Source organism: Gossypium hirsutum, chromosome D13, assembly GCF_007990345.1.
Source record: "Gossypium hirsutum isolate 1008001.06 chromosome D13, Gossypium_hirsutum_v2.1, whole genome shotgun sequence".
Taxonomy (NCBI): Eukaryota; Viridiplantae; Streptophyta; class Magnoliopsida; order Malvales; family Malvaceae; genus Gossypium; species Gossypium hirsutum.
Window position 1 is genome coordinate 53,850,783 of NC_053449.1, and position 19,476 is coordinate 53,870,258.

General features: G+C 30.9%; 3 protein-coding genes across 4 annotated transcripts; all 3 read right to left on the reverse strand.

Annotated features, from left to right (window-relative positions):
* Positions 1 to 5,401: 5,401 nt before the first annotated feature.
* Positions 5,402 to 7,314, reverse strand: LOC107919094 (uncharacterized). The gene has a single exon (XM_016848623.2). It carries the CDS (start codon positions 6,785 to 6,787, stop codon positions 5,693 to 5,695), a length of 1,095 nt encoding a protein of 364 aa, XP_016704112.1. The 5' UTR covers positions 6,788 to 7,314; the 3' UTR covers positions 5,402 to 5,692.
* A 2,207-nt stretch (positions 7,315 to 9,521) lies between these two features.
* LOC107919092 (renalase) lies at positions 9,522 to 12,995 on the reverse strand. The gene is made up of 9 exons (XM_016848621.2): positions 12,763 to 12,995; positions 12,515 to 12,614; positions 12,149 to 12,332; positions 11,199 to 11,271; positions 10,926 to 11,105; positions 10,348 to 10,442; positions 10,167 to 10,255; positions 9,878 to 10,051; positions 9,522 to 9,798 (listed from the first exon to the last, which is right to left on the reverse strand). The coding sequence occupies exons 1-9, from the start codon at positions 12,803 to 12,805 to the stop codon at positions 9,615 to 9,617; spliced, it is 1,122 nt and encodes a 373-aa protein (XP_016704110.1). The 5' UTR covers positions 12,806 to 12,995; the 3' UTR covers positions 9,522 to 9,614.
* A 3,163-nt stretch (positions 12,996 to 16,158) lies between these two features.
* LOC107919096 (delta(3,5)-Delta(2,4)-dienoyl-CoA isomerase, peroxisomal) lies at positions 16,159 to 18,034 on the reverse strand. Of its 2 annotated transcripts, none has more exons than XM_016848624.2 (3): positions 17,581 to 18,034; positions 16,583 to 17,297; positions 16,159 to 16,501 (listed from the first exon to the last, which is right to left on the reverse strand). In XM_016848624.2, exons 2-3 carry the CDS (start codon positions 17,217 to 17,219, stop codon positions 16,311 to 16,313), a joined length of 828 nt encoding a protein of 275 aa, XP_016704113.2. In that variant the 5' UTR covers positions 17,220 to 17,297; positions 17,581 to 18,034; the 3' UTR covers positions 16,159 to 16,310. The 2 variants fall into 2 exon arrangements, with proteins under 2 accessions (XP_016704113.2, XP_016704114.2); XM_016848625.2 differs by having other exon boundaries at positions 17,409 to 17,664.
* Between the last annotated feature and the right edge of the window lie 1,442 nt (positions 18,035 to 19,476).

The following is a 19,476-nucleotide window of genomic DNA, read 5'->3' on the forward strand; positions in this document are numbered from 1 at the left end:
GTCGGGATATCAGTCTAGAGAGAGGCATCAGATCAGTTGTGCCGTGAATTGGTACAAACTGATTGAACTAGGCTAAAAATGGATTAAGTCGAGGTTTTTTTTATGATTTTTAATGATTTATTAAATTGAATCATACAAACCAATAGCATGATCAATTGACCATCAGTCCAGTCTTGAAAACATTGCTTAGAATATATTTTAATCTTCAAATTTTAATTCTATAATTTGAAAAAAATAAATAATCAACCCAACGCAAACGGTGGGTTAACCATACTAATTATATTAACGATTTATGTTATATAAATTTTATGATCCTCATCTTATATCATTTCTTTTTTTAAAAAATTAGAGGTTTAATAAATTTTTAAAAAATGTCATGGAATTTAATAAAATTGTCAAAAAATTAAAAAAAAACTTAATTAAAATATTCAAATTTTAATTAAAAATTTCCAGCCTATTGGAAGGTGAAAGCCTGTTCTGGCTCCAACATAGTTCCGCCATGGCGTATTATTGCCCATCTTTAAAAATGGAATCATCCATATACATAATTCCTGGTGTCCCTACTAAACTTACTATTTTTTCTTTTCCTACCCTACTGCTTCTTATCATTGCTTTCCTTAAAAATCTTTCCTTTTTTTTTTTACCTTCTATTTCTTTAGTAAATAAGTTTATTTTTTTAAACCTTTCATATGAGATTTAATATTAATTATATTTTTTTGTTTAAAAAAAACGTAGCTTATTCATGAAATATTAAATAAAAATTACCATTCTTTTTAAAAGTTAAAACTACATTAATATATTTGTCAATATATTGATAAATGTTGAGACCTTGAGACTTTAAGCCTTCATCGTGGTATGTAAAAATTAATGTAAGGCTAATTAATTTTCTTTTTGCCACAAAAGGCCAATTAATTAGATGAGTTAAATTATTAATTTAAAACAGAAATAATAAATATTTAATAAATTATAATTGACTTAAAACTATGCAGTCAAAGTGCATAGCTTCCGTGTTTGCAAATATTACCAAGTTATTGAGATAAATATTTAGTGATTAAAAATAATAATAATAATAAAAAGATCAATTCGATTAGTCTAATCGATTTAAAGAAAGCTGGGTTTTTTATAAAAAAAAAAGAAAAAGCTTACAGAAGCGAATCTGGTGAAGCAAATGCGTAGTGAAGATGGTAAAAGAAGTAGAAAGAAAAAAAAAAAAGTTGGCGGGGGCGGAGAGGCAAAAGTTGCAGAGCGGAAGGCAGAAAATCACGTTGTTTCATTCATTGATGCCCCTATTCCCAGGCTTTGCAGTCAGTCTGCCTCCTATTATTATTATTTCATTACTTGTTTCCCACTAATATATTCATTTATTTGGCTGCAAGCCTGTGATGCAATCAATGGATTATGCAACTGCATTTCACCATTCTCTCCTCTTCTTTATTTCTCAATTTCCAACTTTCAACAATATGAAGGAAAACCACCTTCCATTGTTGATGTCGGTTTCTTCTTCTTCTTCTTCTTCTCGGACGACTTCTAAAACCTATTATTGTTGTATATATATAATATATTTTAGATAAATTATAAAGAATTTTCTGAACGGAAAAAAAATTAAGAAATTCCAAATTTGATACCAAATAAACTTAAGCAAATATGTATTTGGATGGAAAATTTACCAAATAAAATTTCAACAGTTGTGACTTATTTTCTCCCAGCTCATTGTTTCGAGGATTGATTTGTTTACGTGAAGAGTACAAGTTTTTGGTGCTACTAAAATCAACGCAGTAGGCTTTTTTTGGCTCCAACCATCCGTCTTGTCTTCTTGATGATGATTGTCCTTTATGGATTTGTAAATGGAGACATGTGTTTCTTCATCCATGTTTAGGTTCATTGTAATCTCCATGATTTCTACGTAATTACGTCTTCTGTATCGTGGGATTATTCATTGAGGGACTCTCAAATGCTTGATTAAAAGATTTCAAATGAACTAAAAAAAAATGATAGATTACATCTACAGGATGGGTTCAACAGCGGCAGCCGACGGTTGCGTCGAAAATTGGAAATAACAATGGATTCTAAAAAATAGGATGAAGATGATGAAATTCGCTACAGCAAAAAAGGAGTAGAAAAAGAATGGCTCAGGAAAAAATATTTATATGAAAATTGAAAATGATTTTTAAATTTTAACATCAAATTTTTTAAATAAATTGTTAATGAATATATTTAAATAGATTATTAAAATTAAATTATTTCTTATAATTATTTATTTTAAAATATTTACTATATTGATATACACCACTAACATTTAAATAGATTAATCATAGTTGTTTTTTTATAATGGTACATTACATTTTCAGAGGGATACGTTAATTCAAATTTTAGAGTCGACATTATTGGGAGGAACAGTCACGAACTTCAAATATGAATCGTAAAATTTACTTAGTTTTAATTTAAGGTGGCCAGTAGCCTCAAAATAAAAAATTGATGATTTAATTCCTTTAGTATAGAGAAAATTACATTTTAATTTTCGAAAAATGAAAAATTCTAAAATTCATGAAGCTATAAATTAATAAATAAAATTATATTTTAACTTATTAAAAAAGTATGATTTATTTTCAATTTTTTAAAAAAATTAATTATCTAAACATTTCATCGTTTGTAGTACTTTTCCTTGACTTGAACGAAATTTTTATTTGAAAAAAGACTCAATTTATTTAAAAATTAAATAAATAAAATTAAAATGCTGTAATTAAACTGTGTCGAGAATCATGCATCAGTAACAAATCTGTTGCGCATAAGTTGGTTTTTTCTTTCTTTAAAAATCCATTTGTTAAACCTTAAAACTAATAATAAAAAGAGAATGAATAGATGAAGGTAGGAAAAGAAAAAGGCGGGAATTGCGATTTGTGTGGAAGAGGAAGAGACAATGAGGTTGTGAGAGGAGACTGAAGAGATCCCTAATGGGACAGACAAGCAGAGCTGGTCTTGCACTTGGTTCCAAAGAGACAAGCAGGTTGACCTCGGTCAAACTAAACATCATCATTCATATTCATAATTATTCATAGCTCAAATTTATGTCTTTTTGCATTGACACCTATGTTGGTCCCAATCGAACTAATACTCAATCGACTAAATGCCGATATAATTTTATAGACTTTTTTGTATTATATATTCTTTTACGGATTTAACCCTTTTATTATAGTCTTTTTTATTTTTTAAAATGTGTATTTCCAATTTGAAAACATTTTCTGAATTTCGTCAAATAATTTGGCGTGTTTTACAGCTTTACTTTTGTAAAACATGCAGTGATGTGATATATACATATTGTGTTTTTTTTTAACTTAGACAAATATTATAATTTTTTTAGAGGTGCAAAATATTTGTGTAAGTGTACAAAAATATCTACTTTTATCTCATCACATGTTTTAAAAATAAGATATATAAATCAAGAACGCTTGGATTTAATCTTAGACAATCCTAACCCCTACCTTCAATTATTTAAAAAATAAGATATGTCAAATTATTTAATAGAATTAACGAAAAAAATTTACCTTTGGACTCGTAACAAATATTTCAAAAAAAGTAAAGAATTAAAAATGATGAAATTATAGTGTCTAAAACCGTCAAAAGCTCAAAGTACAAGGACTTCATAAAGAAATTGACCCTTAGAAATACCTCACAAAAGGGATTTATTCACTATTTTTCACATCTTTATTTCTTTTTCTTGTTTTCAGTGTAGGGAGAAAAAATTATGAGAAACAGTGAGGGAAAAAGGTCTTCATAATTTTTAAACAGCTCAAAGTTTGATGGTTACCAATTTGGAAAACCCCAAAACTTGTTCTTTATATTTACCCTTATTATTACATAATGTTTTATTTTTCATGGAATATTGTCACAAAATTTGTAAAAGTATTATAGAGATCTTGTATTATGAGTCGGATTGTATTTTATTTTATTTACTTAAAAAATAAATAAATTAGTCCTTATACATTAAATCAAAGAGAAAACTAGATATTTTAGTTGATATTTTCATCTATTTCTACCATTAAAAAGTGACATAGCTAATAAAATACCCAAAAAGTTACACAGAACATGCCACATATACATCATGCCGACATACATGGATCAGTTTTTAACAATAGAAATAAGTAAAAATTTTAACAGAATAATTAATTTACTATTTAATTTATTTTTTAATATAATTTTCATCACAAAATTCCATCTTCAACTCATTGCATAATATGAATTGGAAGGTGGGTGTTAAAAAGTGGGTTATTCTTTATTTGGATAAACTAAGGTAGGAAAAGGCCAAAAAAACCAAGTGGGGCCAATGGAACAAATAATATGACATTAAGATGGAAACAGAGTTAGCATCTGAATAATTGAAGTATTAGTTGAAGATATCCCACATGTTTGGTTCCTCTTAGCTAAATGTTGATACCTCATGTGGTCCATTTGCCACCCTAACATTTCACAATTTAGGGCAAGCAGGTCGCATATGTGCCCCCAAATTTTGAAAAGAAAATAGATTGTACTAATCAATGAGGAATGTGATGAAATAGGAATAGGAATAGGAAAAAATCAGATATTTTCTTTTATTCAAAGATTTATTATTGATTCAATAATTTTAAAGCAGATTTGAATGTTTTTATTTTTTTTATAGGATACTTAAAATTACGCATAACTCTTCATTAATTTTTAAGTTAGAGGATAAACGATTGAGTCTTAATTCGATTGGAATAAATATTGTTGCCAATGTAAGAGGACGTGAATTTGAATGTGCTTTAATGATTCTGAAAAAAAATTACTTAATGTTGTTTTAAAGAAGGAAAGGGCAAGGCAATATATATTCCGTGCAATTTTACAAGCATGCCTTTTTTAATTTTATAAATATCACATAAATCAATTTAACCTAAGTCTTTAAAAATTGGTTAAACCAAGATAAAGGAACTAACTTTCTAAATTAAAAGTAAAAAAGAACAAAAATTAAATTTGCAAGCCAACAAGGACCGGAGCTTCGAGATTCATAAAAAGAAGGATAAATTATATTCGAGATCATTAAATTAGTAGTAAATTTATATTTTGATTATTTAATTTTAAAAAATTACAAAACAGTCATTATTTTGTTGATTTATTCTAAAATTTTTATTTAAATCACTGAAACCTTAAATTTTATTTTAAAAAAAATAGATAGCTCACATATTTATGAGATTGAGGCTATATAAAAGAGAAGTCCTTACAAAAATAATTTGAAGGGGCCCAATAATTTATATAAAAATAAAAACGAATGGGTGTAATTTGGCGAAAAGAATATAAAGAAGTTAAAAAATTAGTAGGAAAGCTGGCATCATTTCCCAAGCTCCACACTTAAATATATGTATATTTAAATATTGAAGGGACAGATAGTCACTAAGAGACAAATTAGATCATATATTAGATAAGAGGTGTAACATGAGTACCACCAAAGACTGGAAAATGAAATCACGATTTCAAATCCAGCGCGTGAAATCCAAAAACTCATTGCCCATAGCCAGAGTGAGTGTGTAGTCACAGTCTCAAAACTCATCAACAGGGAAAAACAGAGATTCCATATCTTTCAGATCATCAAATCCAAAATCCATGTCCATATGAAAGAAAAATGGGTACTATTTACGTATAAATTACAAAAAACAAATTAAAATCTCAAACAAAAAAAAAATGTCTACGTTTTGTTTCTGATGCCGCTGTTATTACATTGACGCGCTTTGCTGTTGTTGTTTGCTCCATTTGCAGTCTTTTGTGGGGAAGATGAGAACAAGTTTCCGAATCCAAAAACGTAGCCTGATTTTGAAGATCCTCGTAATGAACACACGGGGACGTTAAGTACTGGTGTGATCCTTACGTTAGCTGAATATGACCTTTCCATCCCTCTTTGTTTAAACCTGGGACCACCATTGAAACTACTTGGACTGCTTGAACTTCTCTCCAGGCTTTGAAACACTATTTTCCCTGACGAGTTCATTCTTGGACTATCTACTGATACTCCCCTGCTTGTCGATGCATCCCTCCGGCTCCTACTCCGTCCTGTTCGATCCCCACCGGTAGTTTCACACCCTCTCGGTTTAACCATCCTCATCCTGGGTCTGGAAGGAGCAAAAGGGTTGGGGCTCGGCTTATCGGAATCAAGGGACAGCCTTGGGAGATCTTCGTGTTCGTGTTCATGTTCGTGGCTTGATGTTGAAGAAGAAAGGGATAACCTTGATGAAGATATGGAAACGGACTCGCTGTCTGAGTCTTTTAACAGTGGGAGGTTTAATGAAGATGAAGACTTTGAGCTTCTATGGAGGAAATGTTTGAGAGATTTGGCGCATTGGGGCTCTGGTTTATGGGGCTGGTTAGTGTTTTGGGACAATTTTTTAAGACCCAGAAGTTCCCTCCACCTGCTGGAACACCTTGGAGCTCTGGGAGAAAACAAGTAAGGATCCATGTCCATTCCACGGCAAGGCTTGGCAGTTTCCGGCGACTTGATCTCAGACGAAGGATGATGTTGTTGTTTGAGTGATGAGAAATGTAAAGGCAGGAGCTTACCATTAGAGAAAAGCTCATCAGCTGGAAGCATATTAGTGACTGGATCTTCAAGCCTGAACTCAAAGTCACCAGTCGCTGGTGTCTCTTGGATCTCTGGTTCAACAGGATCTGCCAGAACCGACTTAGGTAGCTCCTTTTCTCGGCTCAACGACATCCTACGACTCAACCAACCATATGGTTGGAAACTTTCCGGCGAGACACCCATGTTGTTAACACAAGCTGAAGCCATCAAACCAAAAACTAAAAATAAAAATAAAAACCCAGTTAAAAACAAAGGAAAATTTACATTAAATTCACCACTGGGGTTTAGATCTCAAATGGAGGGAGGGGTATTAGGTCTGTTTTTGGGCTTGGTTAGGGTTTTGAGGGTGAAAAGAACCTGTTAAAAAAGAGTGAAGAAGGGGGGAAGGGGGGAAATGTAATATATAGGGAGTAAAAAGTTGAGGCTTTTGGGGGGTTTGGGTGTGCTCCAAAATTGTTTATTATAAATTGTTGACCTTTTGTTTGTTTGGGGGTGTGTCTTTTTGAATGTGATTATGGGAAATGTTTAGGGTTGGTTTTGTTTTTGGTGACATGATGTTTCATCTATTGGCTTTTAGTTCTTGTTATGTCGGGAAGTTTATACTTGCAAATTATGATTATGCTTTGTTATCCCATTTTCAATGTATTTTCATGATTGAGGGGAAAAGGGGAAATCTTCTTGCTTGTCAGAAGATGCTGTCAATCACTTTATTTAATGAAATCCTTGTATTTGTTGTTACCATACAACAACAAACTCTTGTGACTTCAAAATAAAATTAAAAGATTCTGGGGTAAACTTTACGGTGGTCGATTGTGTCATACAGCTTTTAAATATTTATTTAAAATTTTTTAAAAATACTTTCTTATATCTACGGTAGTCCATTATGAGTATTTTTCGAGGAAGTAAACGATTAATTATGAAATATACTTCATTCTCAATTATCAAACTCTCATCTCATTCTCATGGTTAAAGAATAAGGTGAATAATAACCGCATCACATCTCATTATTAAAATTTTTAAAATTAAGCGATTTAATTAAAATTTTAATAAGACTAATAAGTATTTTTAAAAATTTCACACGCATAATTAAAAAAAAAATTGCACCATCATTCACTCAAGTTATTTAACTTTTGAAAAATAACAAATCAGTCATTAACATTATCGAAAAGAGAAAAATCAATCACCCATTAATATTTTCTGTCACAGGCTTAACAAGACAGCTAACGTGGCCAGTTAACTTGTTACGTTGGACGATGCAAAGTTGAGTGACTATTTTTTTTCGTCCTTCCTTTTCTATTTTTTAATAAATGGCCCAATATTTTCATTTTTTGCATAAATGGCCTAATATGTTTATGCTTCTTCTTCTCTATCCCAACAATCTCGCCTCCGCCACAACCCGTCATCAAGACCAAACCATTGCCGTCAAGCCCCATCATCAAGCTTTAGCTGGGAAGAAAAGTTTACATCATCATAAGCTTACCATTAATCGCCAAACAAATCCTCAAATACCATGACACCATATTTGCCAACCGAGACATTTCGGTGGCGACTATAAACGAAACCTTCGGCGGACTCGACATTGTGTGGAGATCCAACGGCCCAAAATTGCACAAGTACGTAAGCTCGTTGTACGTGAAATCATGAGCAACAAAGGCCTCGATGCCTGCTACGAGTTTCGCCGACTAGAGATTTGACAAATGGTGAAGAATATCAATAGGAAAACCGGGTCGCCCATTAACATAAGCTAACAAATATTCTTAACAACGCTGAACGTTACGATCAGCATGTTATGAGGTGGTTCGTTGAACGGAGAAGAAGCAAAGCTTGGGCTTGAAATTAAGGATCAATTAGAGGAAATTGTGGGATTGATGGGAGAAACTGACCTTTCTGACATTTTCGATGCTTAGGCCATTCAATTTACAAGGAATTGAATCTAAAACCAAGAAGCATTTGTCGTGGTTTTATGGGTTTCTCGAATCAGTGATAGAGCAATGAACAAAGCTCGGAGAGGAACCAAAAATGGCGGACAGTAAGGATTTTATTTTCCCCAACAATTGTTGGAGCTGAACCATTTTTTGTAGCAATTATAATTACCATCTTTTTCCAATTTTTGAAACAAGAAAAGAAGAAATACATGGATAAAAAACATTATTTAGATTGTATTGTTTTTTCTCTTGTTCTTCTTTCTCTTCTCCGTCTTCTACTACCCAACTAGGTCTTTAAACGACAGCTAGGATGCCAACATGGCCAATTAAATGACAAGTCAACTTTCTATCATATCTATAACGAAAAATGGTACGGATGATTGATTTAGTATTTCTCAAAAATTGAGTAACTGAATTAAAATTAAAATAGTTGTTTTGTCAGCTGCATCACCTTCGAGGGAAATGTAAGGCCCCTCTAGCTCCAACGATTGTGCTAGAATAAATCGAGTTAAATAATTACCTTTTTTGGAGGAACAAAATTGCAATTTTTTCGTTTGGGCATAAACAAATTGAACTGCTAATTCTCAAAATTAAAGTGCAATTGCATCATTTAATTAAGGAGGCTGCCCCTTGCTTCTGTTGGTATTTTTTTATAATAATTTACAAATTTTGATGAAAAATGATTAAATTAAAAAAATTTAATCAATAAAGAAAAACTAATTTTTAAATTGTTAAGTACAAAAATTAAATCATTTTTCAAAGTACAAAAACCAACAAAATATTCAACTCTTTTTAAACTAACCTAAATAAACATATAGAACTTTAATAAATTGTAAGCTAATATGTGAATGTAAATAAATATTGATGATCACATGTTTAATATAGGGTAAACAAGTGTTTTGACATGATTAAAATAATGGGTTCATTGAAGAGATTGTATTGCAGGGTTGATGAGATGAATGAAAATAATATGCATTGAAAGCAAGTAAATTAACAAAATGGTGAAACCCTTGGAATAAATCCCAAAGCCCTTGCTGGTAATATTAAAATCTTGCCCTTCCTACATCATGTTTAAACATGTCATGCAGCCAACATCAAGGGAAAGCAAATCAAAGGTTATAGTATAGGGTACTGATTAAGCCTTTAAGCTTAGAAGCAGCAGCCAAGCCACTAAGAATTGCACCTTCAACATTTGGACTCAAACAGAAATCCCCACAGATTGCCAGTTTCTTCTTTTCACTCCACACACATTTCTCTTCCTTGGCTATGCTTGCTGCTGGGAAGGCACTTCCCCTGTAAAATATGCCAATTTTTCAAAACCTATGCAATGAGAACAAAGTGCTTGCTTTTTGTGTTTGATTTTATGCCTTACCATCTATGAGCTTTCATGAAAAATGGCTGTGGAATACTGAGACCTGTGCTGAGGAATTCTTGGAGCATCTCATTCCCCACTTTCGATAATGTTTCTTTCGAAGGTTTCTCAAGGCCAGATTGAGCAATCACATCCTTGGCATACTCCGTTGTTGAATGCAATACCCATCGTTCACTGTGCATTCCAGAAGCAAGCCACGTAAGAATGTGCCAAAAACTAATATCAATAATACAAACTTCAATTGCTTGGCTCAGAAATGGGGTCATTATGCAATATATAAAAATTGTGCCTTGTGGAAGAGCGCCCTGGCTTGCTGCTTTCACATTGTGCACGGCTTAAAACCTTAGAATTGGCGAATGACAACCCTTTTGCGGGTACCTGAATTGTCAAACAAAAACTACGTGTCAAAGACCATATTGGTCAGTTTTGCAGAATAAAATCTCTTTTCTTCCAGTTGGCGAATATCTCACCAAAGACAAAGGTTCATTGAATGCTAGCATTAGAGCAAAACAAGGATAAATGGGAATATCGTGCAGTTTCACTAACTCCGGAGCCAAACTCAAATCTGTATGGAACACAGCAGACGAAGGTGAGGATAATAACTTGTCAATAGCATATTCCATTCTTCTTTGTGTCTCTTTTTCCTTTAAAATGATAGATAAATATAAAAACAGAAAGATTCCCAAACTATATATTTGTTTAATCTCATAATATATATATCTGATGTTTTGTTGGGAGTACAATTAAATAAAATTTTGGCAGCTACTTAATGTGAAGGAGAAAACTTCCCTGTCCAATAGATGCAATGATTTCACCCTGAATTACCTCCTAAGATTATGCTTAAATATTCTTTTACCTCCAGCTTGGTAGAGTTGACTTTTGTGATAACCACAGTTATTGCTGAGTTCTTGTATTACCTTCGTGATAATATATAGTCATGGTTGCATAAAATATTACACATGGTACATAGACCATAAAGGATTAAATAACATGCACAGCTGGATTTGCAAGAACGGGTTACAAAAAACCTAAACATAAACTTTCATACCAAGAGGGGGTGGTTGTCCTGTTATCGCTGTAAACCTTGGCAAAGCAATGTTTTTGTCTGATGCCACCACTCCCTTAAAATGTCCAAGATGCTGTCCGTCCAAACCTATCAATGACCATAGATTCTCGTGTTCTAACCATTCAAACTTCCCGATGCCCATATTAAACTTACTGTCTACTCCTGAAGAACAAATAAAGTGGAAGCATGGAAGTTTAGGTGTAAGTCCAACCTCAATAAGTAGTTGAAAAACAAAGCAGTCATCTTGCTACCCACCAGGCTCGTGGCACAATGCTTTGCAAATGGAATTCATTCCAGGCACACCAACATACTTCTTGCTTTCTCTTTCCTAAAAGGGAATTAGTTCAGGAGAAAATTATTTGAGAAGAAAGCTTAATAGTGTTTACCATTTCCTTTTAAGGATGAACATGACAGATGTAATAAGACTCACAAATTTAGTTTTTCAAGCTATTGAAATTAATGTTAATGAACTATGCTGATTGCAAACAAGGCTTACAAAAATAATTTTACTTTTTTTTTCCTTTTCAAACAATTATCATTTGGCATGAAATTATAGACATATATGCCAAAGTCCACAAAACAGAATGGAATAGTTCCCCCTCCTTTTCCTTACTTCCGCAAAGATTTCCAGTGTATCAAACAGAGAACTAAAGCAATAATACCAAACAGTAGAGTTTAAAACATATCACCAGTTTTTATTTGTCTAAAAAATGGGCATCTGTGAGAATATATATATAATATAAACATCAGAATCAATACTAGAGCTGGACGTTGACCAACTATGCAACACTTTACATAGATATGCTGACCTTTTAATTGAAAACATAATACAATCATACACAGCCTAAGCTGATGAAGGGTTAAATGAAAGAACCCTACAAGTGAATCAAGCTGAAGAGTGCATGACCATAAAAAAGAACAATATAGCAAGCAAGCACTTACGAAGCAGCTATAGCAAGGATCATTAAAGTTTAACAGTATCCTATTAACTTAAAAAAAAAAAAAAGAGAAGTTCCAAGCTTCTAAGAAATCAAGAAAAAAGCATCAATTCATGCACATAAGCAATTCAAAAACATCGTTGCCCTCTCCTCATAAGCAAGTTAAGATATAATTAAGATAAAACCATGCAAATAAACAAATAATAGTACCATTAGGTGGAGCAAAAAGAAGTGAAGAACAAATAGTATAATAATAGTTACAAGAACCTGGTGTTCAGTGTTGACAAATTTGTTGGTGAAACAATCAAAAGACCCAAAATTCGATTTCCATTCCGCAACAAGGCCTCTTGATTCCCACTCAGTAACAACACTCAACACATCGGGATTTGTCACTGTGAAGTAAGGAGCACCATGATCGAATAACAGCTCTCTCCCATCTTCACTTATCTCTCTAAATTCCCAAAGTTACATATTACCAAAAACAACAAAAATTCATTAAACTATGCACTTTAAAAATTTATTTCTGCTTCCCAAAACACCAGCAAATAATAGAATATAAAAAAGGGTAGTCAAAATTCGTCAAAGAAAATGAATTTTTAATAAAAAATAAATGGAGAGAAACAAAAAAGGAACCTTCTTTGAGACATGCGGCCACCAGGACCCCTGGCAGAGTCAAAAAGGGTCACTGAAATTCCATTCCTTGCCAAAGTAGCGGCACAAACAGACCCTGAAACTGTGAATTTCAAGTTTTTAAAGTTAACAAAATAATGATAATAATAAATCTAAAAAAAAAGATCAGAGGAGTGGGGTTTTAATTTTTGTTTATTAGTGGGTGGAGAAAGAGAAAGTGGGATATTATAGTAGATAGTAAGTATGGATACTTCCGCTTCCCACCACGGCAACCTTGGCGACAGGGTTTTGCATTCTATCCCTGTCGGTGTCGTAAACGGTGATGCTAATCAATTGGGGCTCATGTGAATGTGAATTGAGCCTTCTTTTTTCCTTGAGTAATGATCGGAGAGCAGGGTTGGGGCTCTTTTACTCAGCGTTGCCATGTGAAGCTGCACTGCATCTTACCGATTTCTGGGTAAACTTCTAAGTTAGTCACCCGGCTTTTGTAAATTTCCATTTTAAGCACCTAAAAATATTTAAACATTTTAAGCACCAGTCATTAATAATAACTTTCATTTTGATCCCTTAATTCAATGCTATTGTAGACTCGGTTTTAATAACTAAATTTTAGTAAAATTTTATTTTGGTTAATATTTTTTAAATAATTAATTTCAGTTATATAATAAGTAATTTAAAAAATATAGTATCAAATCTAAAAATTTAAAATTTATTTTTTAGGTTAAATTTTCTAAAATTAATTTATACTCATTTCAGTAAGATTTATTCTAGTATCAAATTTGATATTAAAGTATAAAATTTTAATATAAGTAATTTTAAAATAATTAATATTCATTCATTATTTAGATATAAAAAATTAATTTTAATTTTTTAATTTGATATTATTATTTTTCACATAAGTATAAAAATAATTTTGAAATTTCAAATGAAATTGATTGGTATATTTTAAATTTTAATATATATTTTTTAACCTTTTTTTTTTGCTCGTGTCATATACAGGTTGATTGTATGTATTAATTAAGAAAATAAAAACACAATAATAATAAAAAATGTTTAATTTCATGATGAATTCATCAAATTAAAAATAAACAAAAAAATTTACAATGCACAAATTTATTTCTTTAATTTTGAAAATTATGATAAATTCATTATTTTTTTAATATATAATAGATTTAAATTAAAAATAATAATAATAGATAACTGAATTACTCAACATATAAAAGCATTACTTCAATTGAATATTTGAAAATTTAGTCATTATTATTTGATTCAAAGGTAGTTGAAAGACATATTTGTTACAATGTACTTGTATGAATTTATGAAATATAAATTTTAACTACTTCTCATTTTTAAGATTTATAAAATATTTTTTTGATAAAAGAAGAGAGGCTAAGCCATCAAATACTCCAATACTTGTAAGTTCGTTGACCTCTTTCGTTCTTATTAGGATAAGGAAAAGCTATTTGGCTCTAATGTACCATATCTTAGTGCCACAGGGGCAGGGTAAAGTTAGAAAATTTGAGAGGGAACGAAATTAAATTGTATAACTTTACAATAATAAAAATAAAACTTTACCATTTTAATAGTCTACATCTTTATAATTTTTAAATGATTAAATCAAATTTTTATCACGTTTAGGGGGACCAAAGTACAATTTTACCATTACAAATTTAAATTTTTAAGGGGGCCTAAATAGAATTTTTTTCATTTTAAGGGGGCTGAGCCCCTGCCAACCCCTAGATTTACCGCTACATAGGGGCATTAATTTATTTAACATACAATACACAACTTAACATAATATTTGTTGTAAATTTATTAGCAATATTTAACTATTCTCGAGCAAATAGATATTATAAAATTAATTATATATTTAAATATATCAAGAGGACAATTATTATGGGGATATTTTACTCAAATGATTTACCGCCTCAATTAGTTGGCTATTTTGAGCTAGATTCCTTTTGGATCAGCATAAAGGACTATCTTAAAAAGCCCTTAAACTTTTTTCAAAAAAAAAACAATTATACCTCTCCTTTTTTTCTTTTACACTCAATTGAACATTTGAATTTTCAAAATCCATCACAAAGGGCCCTCAAACTTCTTCAAAAAAAAAGCAATTAAGCCCCTATTTTTTTTTCACTTAACTGAATACTTGAACTTTTAAAATACGTAAAAAAAAGACCCTCAAAAATTTTCAAAAAAACAATTAAGCATATGCTCTTATTCAAATTAGAAAAAAATTTATAAAAAATAATAAATTTTAGAAAAATTATTAAATTTTAATAAAAATATAAATTATTATAAATTATAAATTTTTTATAAAAATCATAAAAAATAAAAAAATTGTAAAATTTTATAAAAATCATAAAAAAATAACGACTCATAGTTTTTTTCAATTAAAGTCATCACATGTCGCAACACAGCGTGACATGTGGTGAAAAAAATAAAAATCAATAAAAGTCATAGAAAAATTATAAAATGCTTTTTTTTGTACAATAATTTTTATAAAAAAATTATGAAATTTATATTTCTTTACATTTTGTATAATTTTCTTATGACTTTATAAAATTTTATAATTTTTTTATATTTCTATATATTTTATAATTTTTTTATGATTTTTATAAAATTTTACAATTTTTTTATATTTTTTACGATTTTTATATTTTTTTCTAATTTTAATAAAACTTTAATATTTTAATATTTTATTAAAATTTAATAATATTTATAGCTTTTATTTATTTTAATTTTTTATAATTTTTTATAATTTTTAATAAAAGCAGGGGCTTAATTGCTTTTTTTTAAATTTGAGGGTCTTTTTGATACATTTTAAAAATTCAAGTACCCAATTGAGTGCAAAAAAAATGGGCTTAATTGCTTTTTTGAAAAGGTTTGAGAGTTTTTTTTATGCATTTTGAAAGTTTAAATACCCAAATGAGTGCAAAAAGAAAAAACAAAGACTTAATTGTTTTTTTCTTTTAAGTTTGAAAGCTTTTTACATCATTAAGTCTATATATTTACATGCAGATGTACAGGCATGTAGTGGTGTTCAACAACAAACATTAATGGTTGCCTCCTCAAATCATGCAAAACTATTTGCAATGCATGAGGCTAGTTGTGAAGTTTTGGGTAAGACTAATGACGCAACATATCATAAAACTATGTAAGGTACTAACTATTTTATATGAAAATAATGTAGTGTGTATAGCTCAATTAGTAGGAGATAAAGGAGATATAACTAAACATGTTTTCATCAAAACTAATTTTCATTCATGATATTTAAATAAATGTGAAATTAAAGCTCAACAAATTCATTAGTGATAATTTAGTAGATTTGATTACCCATGCATTATCAATTGCAAAATTTGAAAGACATTTATACAAAATTAAAATACATCAACTCAAAGATGTTAAGTGCTATTGTCATCCTGAGGGAGTTTAAGGGTGAATTTGAATAGGCGATTAGGTGCATTTTTGTCTCACTCTTCAGTATTATTATATATCTAATCTCACTCCCACTGTTTTTTTTTTCACCAACCGCACCGTCCATCCAAACTCGCCCTAAATTATTTTTCTTTTATCAAAGTTTTATCTCATTAGATTTTCTTACTAACAATCAATTCAATTCAAAGTTAATGAAAGAAGAGAGATTAAATTAGAAGTGTAGCCAAATCACATAGGATTTACCTAACTACATTAAACTTGGATTTAAAAACACATTAACTTGAAGTTGGCTTGATTCCATCCAGCTACCCATTCCTATTAAACATACCAACTTTCAAAGAAAAGAAAAACATCAAATTTAAAGCTTAGCAAAAGTAGGTTTTCTTTTTTGTTTTTGAGCAGAGATTGCCTCTGTCAGATCTTCAGACAAAAGCATGGAAGAGTTCCAAGTTGCAACATAATCCAACCCTTGTTCCACATTCACATCCCTGCTTCGTATCAACACCGCTTTTGTTCCCACCACTGCTAGCGGCGGCTTCCCTCCAATTCCTGCCATCCAAACAACTCCTTTTCATCATTTATGTCTGCAAAAGTACTGAAATTAAATGAGGAAACCAACCACCAACTTACCCTCTGCAATGGTGCGAACGCCTTCTTTCAGTTCCTCCCTCGACCCGAAAACCCGAGAAACCAGGCCCAATTCCTTGGCCTCATCACCCGAGAACCTCCTTCCCGTCAACGACAACTCCATGGCCTTCCCAAACCCTACTATCCCGGGTAGTCTCTGGAGCGTACCGAGATCGGCGGTGATAGCCAAATCCACTTCCTTGACAGAAAAAAATGCATCCTTAGTACAATACCTTATGTCACAGGCCGTCACGATATTGATCCCCAAGCCAAGACACGCGCCGTGTATCGCCGCGATTACCGGCTTCCGGCACCGCTCGATAGCGGTGATCGCATCTTGCATGAGCTTGATTTTTCTCCGTAACCGTTCCCTGGTGCGGCCTTGATCACCCGAGTTATCATCGGCGATAGCTGCGAGGCTTTTAAGGTCGATACCTCCGCAGAAGTGGTTGCCGGATCCGGATAGAACGATGACGGCGACGATAGGGTTTTGGTCGAGCGCATTAAGAACTTTGGGGAATTCACTAAAGAAATTGAGTCCAAGTGCATTACTGACAGATGGGCGGTTAATGATTAGGTTAAAAACTCCAGAATTTGGCGATTCTTGCTGAATCTTCAGAGTTTCATACTTCTCTTCCATTTTATTCTCTGAAAAAATGTGATAACTGGCCAAATAAATTGATACAAATTATGCTTCAATTCCCACAGTATTCTACAGCTGCCAAAATCAAGAACAATTCAGGAAAAAAAAAAGATTTGAGCTCACAATTTCTCTATAAAAACCGAAGCCAAAGACACAGAAACGGCAACAGATAATATAGCAAAATACCAGATTTAAAACCCAACGAAATACAATCTAAATCTTTCAAAAACTACCAACAACAAGAATTTGATTTGATTTAATAAGTAACCCAGAAAAATAAAAGAAAAAGAATCAGAAAACAAAGAGGCGTGGGGAATGGGGATTGTATTTGCTGGGACTTGGAGGAGAGAAGCCAAACCTTTGACAGATGAAAACGGAAACAATAAAACTGTTTGGTTGTATTAGAAATTTCATGGGTTTATACCTGCCATTTTTAAAATTTACTCCAAAATTTCAATCTTTCAGTACTCTGATTTAATAACTAATTTTGAAATAATAAAATCATCAAAAAAATTATATTAAATTAGATTATATTACATTTCTAAAATAAAAAAAAATTTACTCGCATGATTAATTTATAAAAGTCATGATTCAAGATTTATCATATACAATTATATGTAAATATATCTCTATCTCATTGTATGTGAGAGTTTAGTTTAGCATTACTTCTCAAAAGTATTTTTTTGTTAAAAAAATATATATATATACACTTTTGAACAAAAGCTAAAGCTTTTTGCTTCTACTTTTGGTTAAAAAACTGTTTTTGCAACATTTTTTTTATTTTTAAAAGCACATTTGAAAAGTTCAAAAAGTATATTGTTTAATAATGATTTTATCTCAAAAGAGTTTTTTGTACCCAAAGTGCTTAATGCTAAGCTGACCCTTGATCCAATTAGTCTCAGTTTATTGGTTTTAGGGCGGTGCTTCTTAAATATTGTAGTGCGAAACAAACAGTAAGCTAAAAGCACTACATCGCACCGTCCATCCAAACTCATACTTAGTCTAGATTGTATTAGTTCTTAATCCATTTGTGCGATAATAATTTGATTCTACTTGATGATTATTCGGACAATCCATTTGTAATAATTTGATATTTGTAATTACTCAAACTTATATTCATTATTATATTATACATGTCATTAATAAAAAATGCGACCCTATATTCAATATTATACTTCTAGATTTAATATTTTTATTTCTTTATTTTAACTCATATTTGTCATGCGATTAATTTTTATGTAATTCAATTTTGTGGAAGTCTTCTGAGAGTGTAATTCATTTCAGTTTTAATTATTAAATCAAAAGAGGGAAGGAAGTGAACTTGTGAGATTAAAGTGGAAAAATTAAAATTTAAATATGTAAAGAGTAAAAGGGCTTAGATGAGAATTGGATCAAATTGAAGAAGGGTGTCGTATGTAAAACGAATAGTCATACTTCCCTTTGAACCTCACAAAATTTTATATAATTTTGGTTAATATCTGATTTTAATTTTAGTGTTAAATGTGGCGTTTGACTTTTTCTCAATGAATTCTGAATAGATATTTCTGGGTTTCCGAGTTTCAATTTTAAATGGAACTGAAGTCTTCACCTTCATCCCCGAAAAGAAGAAACCAACACCAAAACCTTAAAAAAATTAAAAAAATTACTCGAGTAAGATTACATTTGGGTCATTCAATTTTTTTTAAAATAATATAATTTTTTTTTAAATTCATTAAATTTATTAGATTGTTAAAGTCACCACTATGTAGTCTTCTCTGTTTACATCACCCGCACCAATCGAAAGCTTCATTTCCTTTCCTTTTTACAAATTATTTTTTCGTGAAACAACTTTGAACATTACGAATTTGTGAACCAAAATCTAAATTGGTTGCTGCTTCAATTTTCGACATTGTCTATCAGATCAACTTAGATCTAAGGTATGTTCTACTAATCAATGGGTATTGCTCCACCACACTAATTGTCAAATTATTGCTTAAAGCTTGCTAACTAAATTTAAAAAAATTAACAACCTAGTGACTTAAATAAAAACTTTTGAATAGTTTAATGACTTAAATGAAAACTTTTGAATAGTCTAGTTACCATTTCATAATTTTTTAAAATTGATTGACAAAAACATAAATATTTTTTTATTTCATCCTTAAGACTCATGCTTAATTCCCTTTTCTAAATACATTTGTAATTTTTATTTCATGTTGTTTCAAATCTTTTTTTATTTTTAATTAATAAATATATTTTTTAATTCATCTTTTAAATT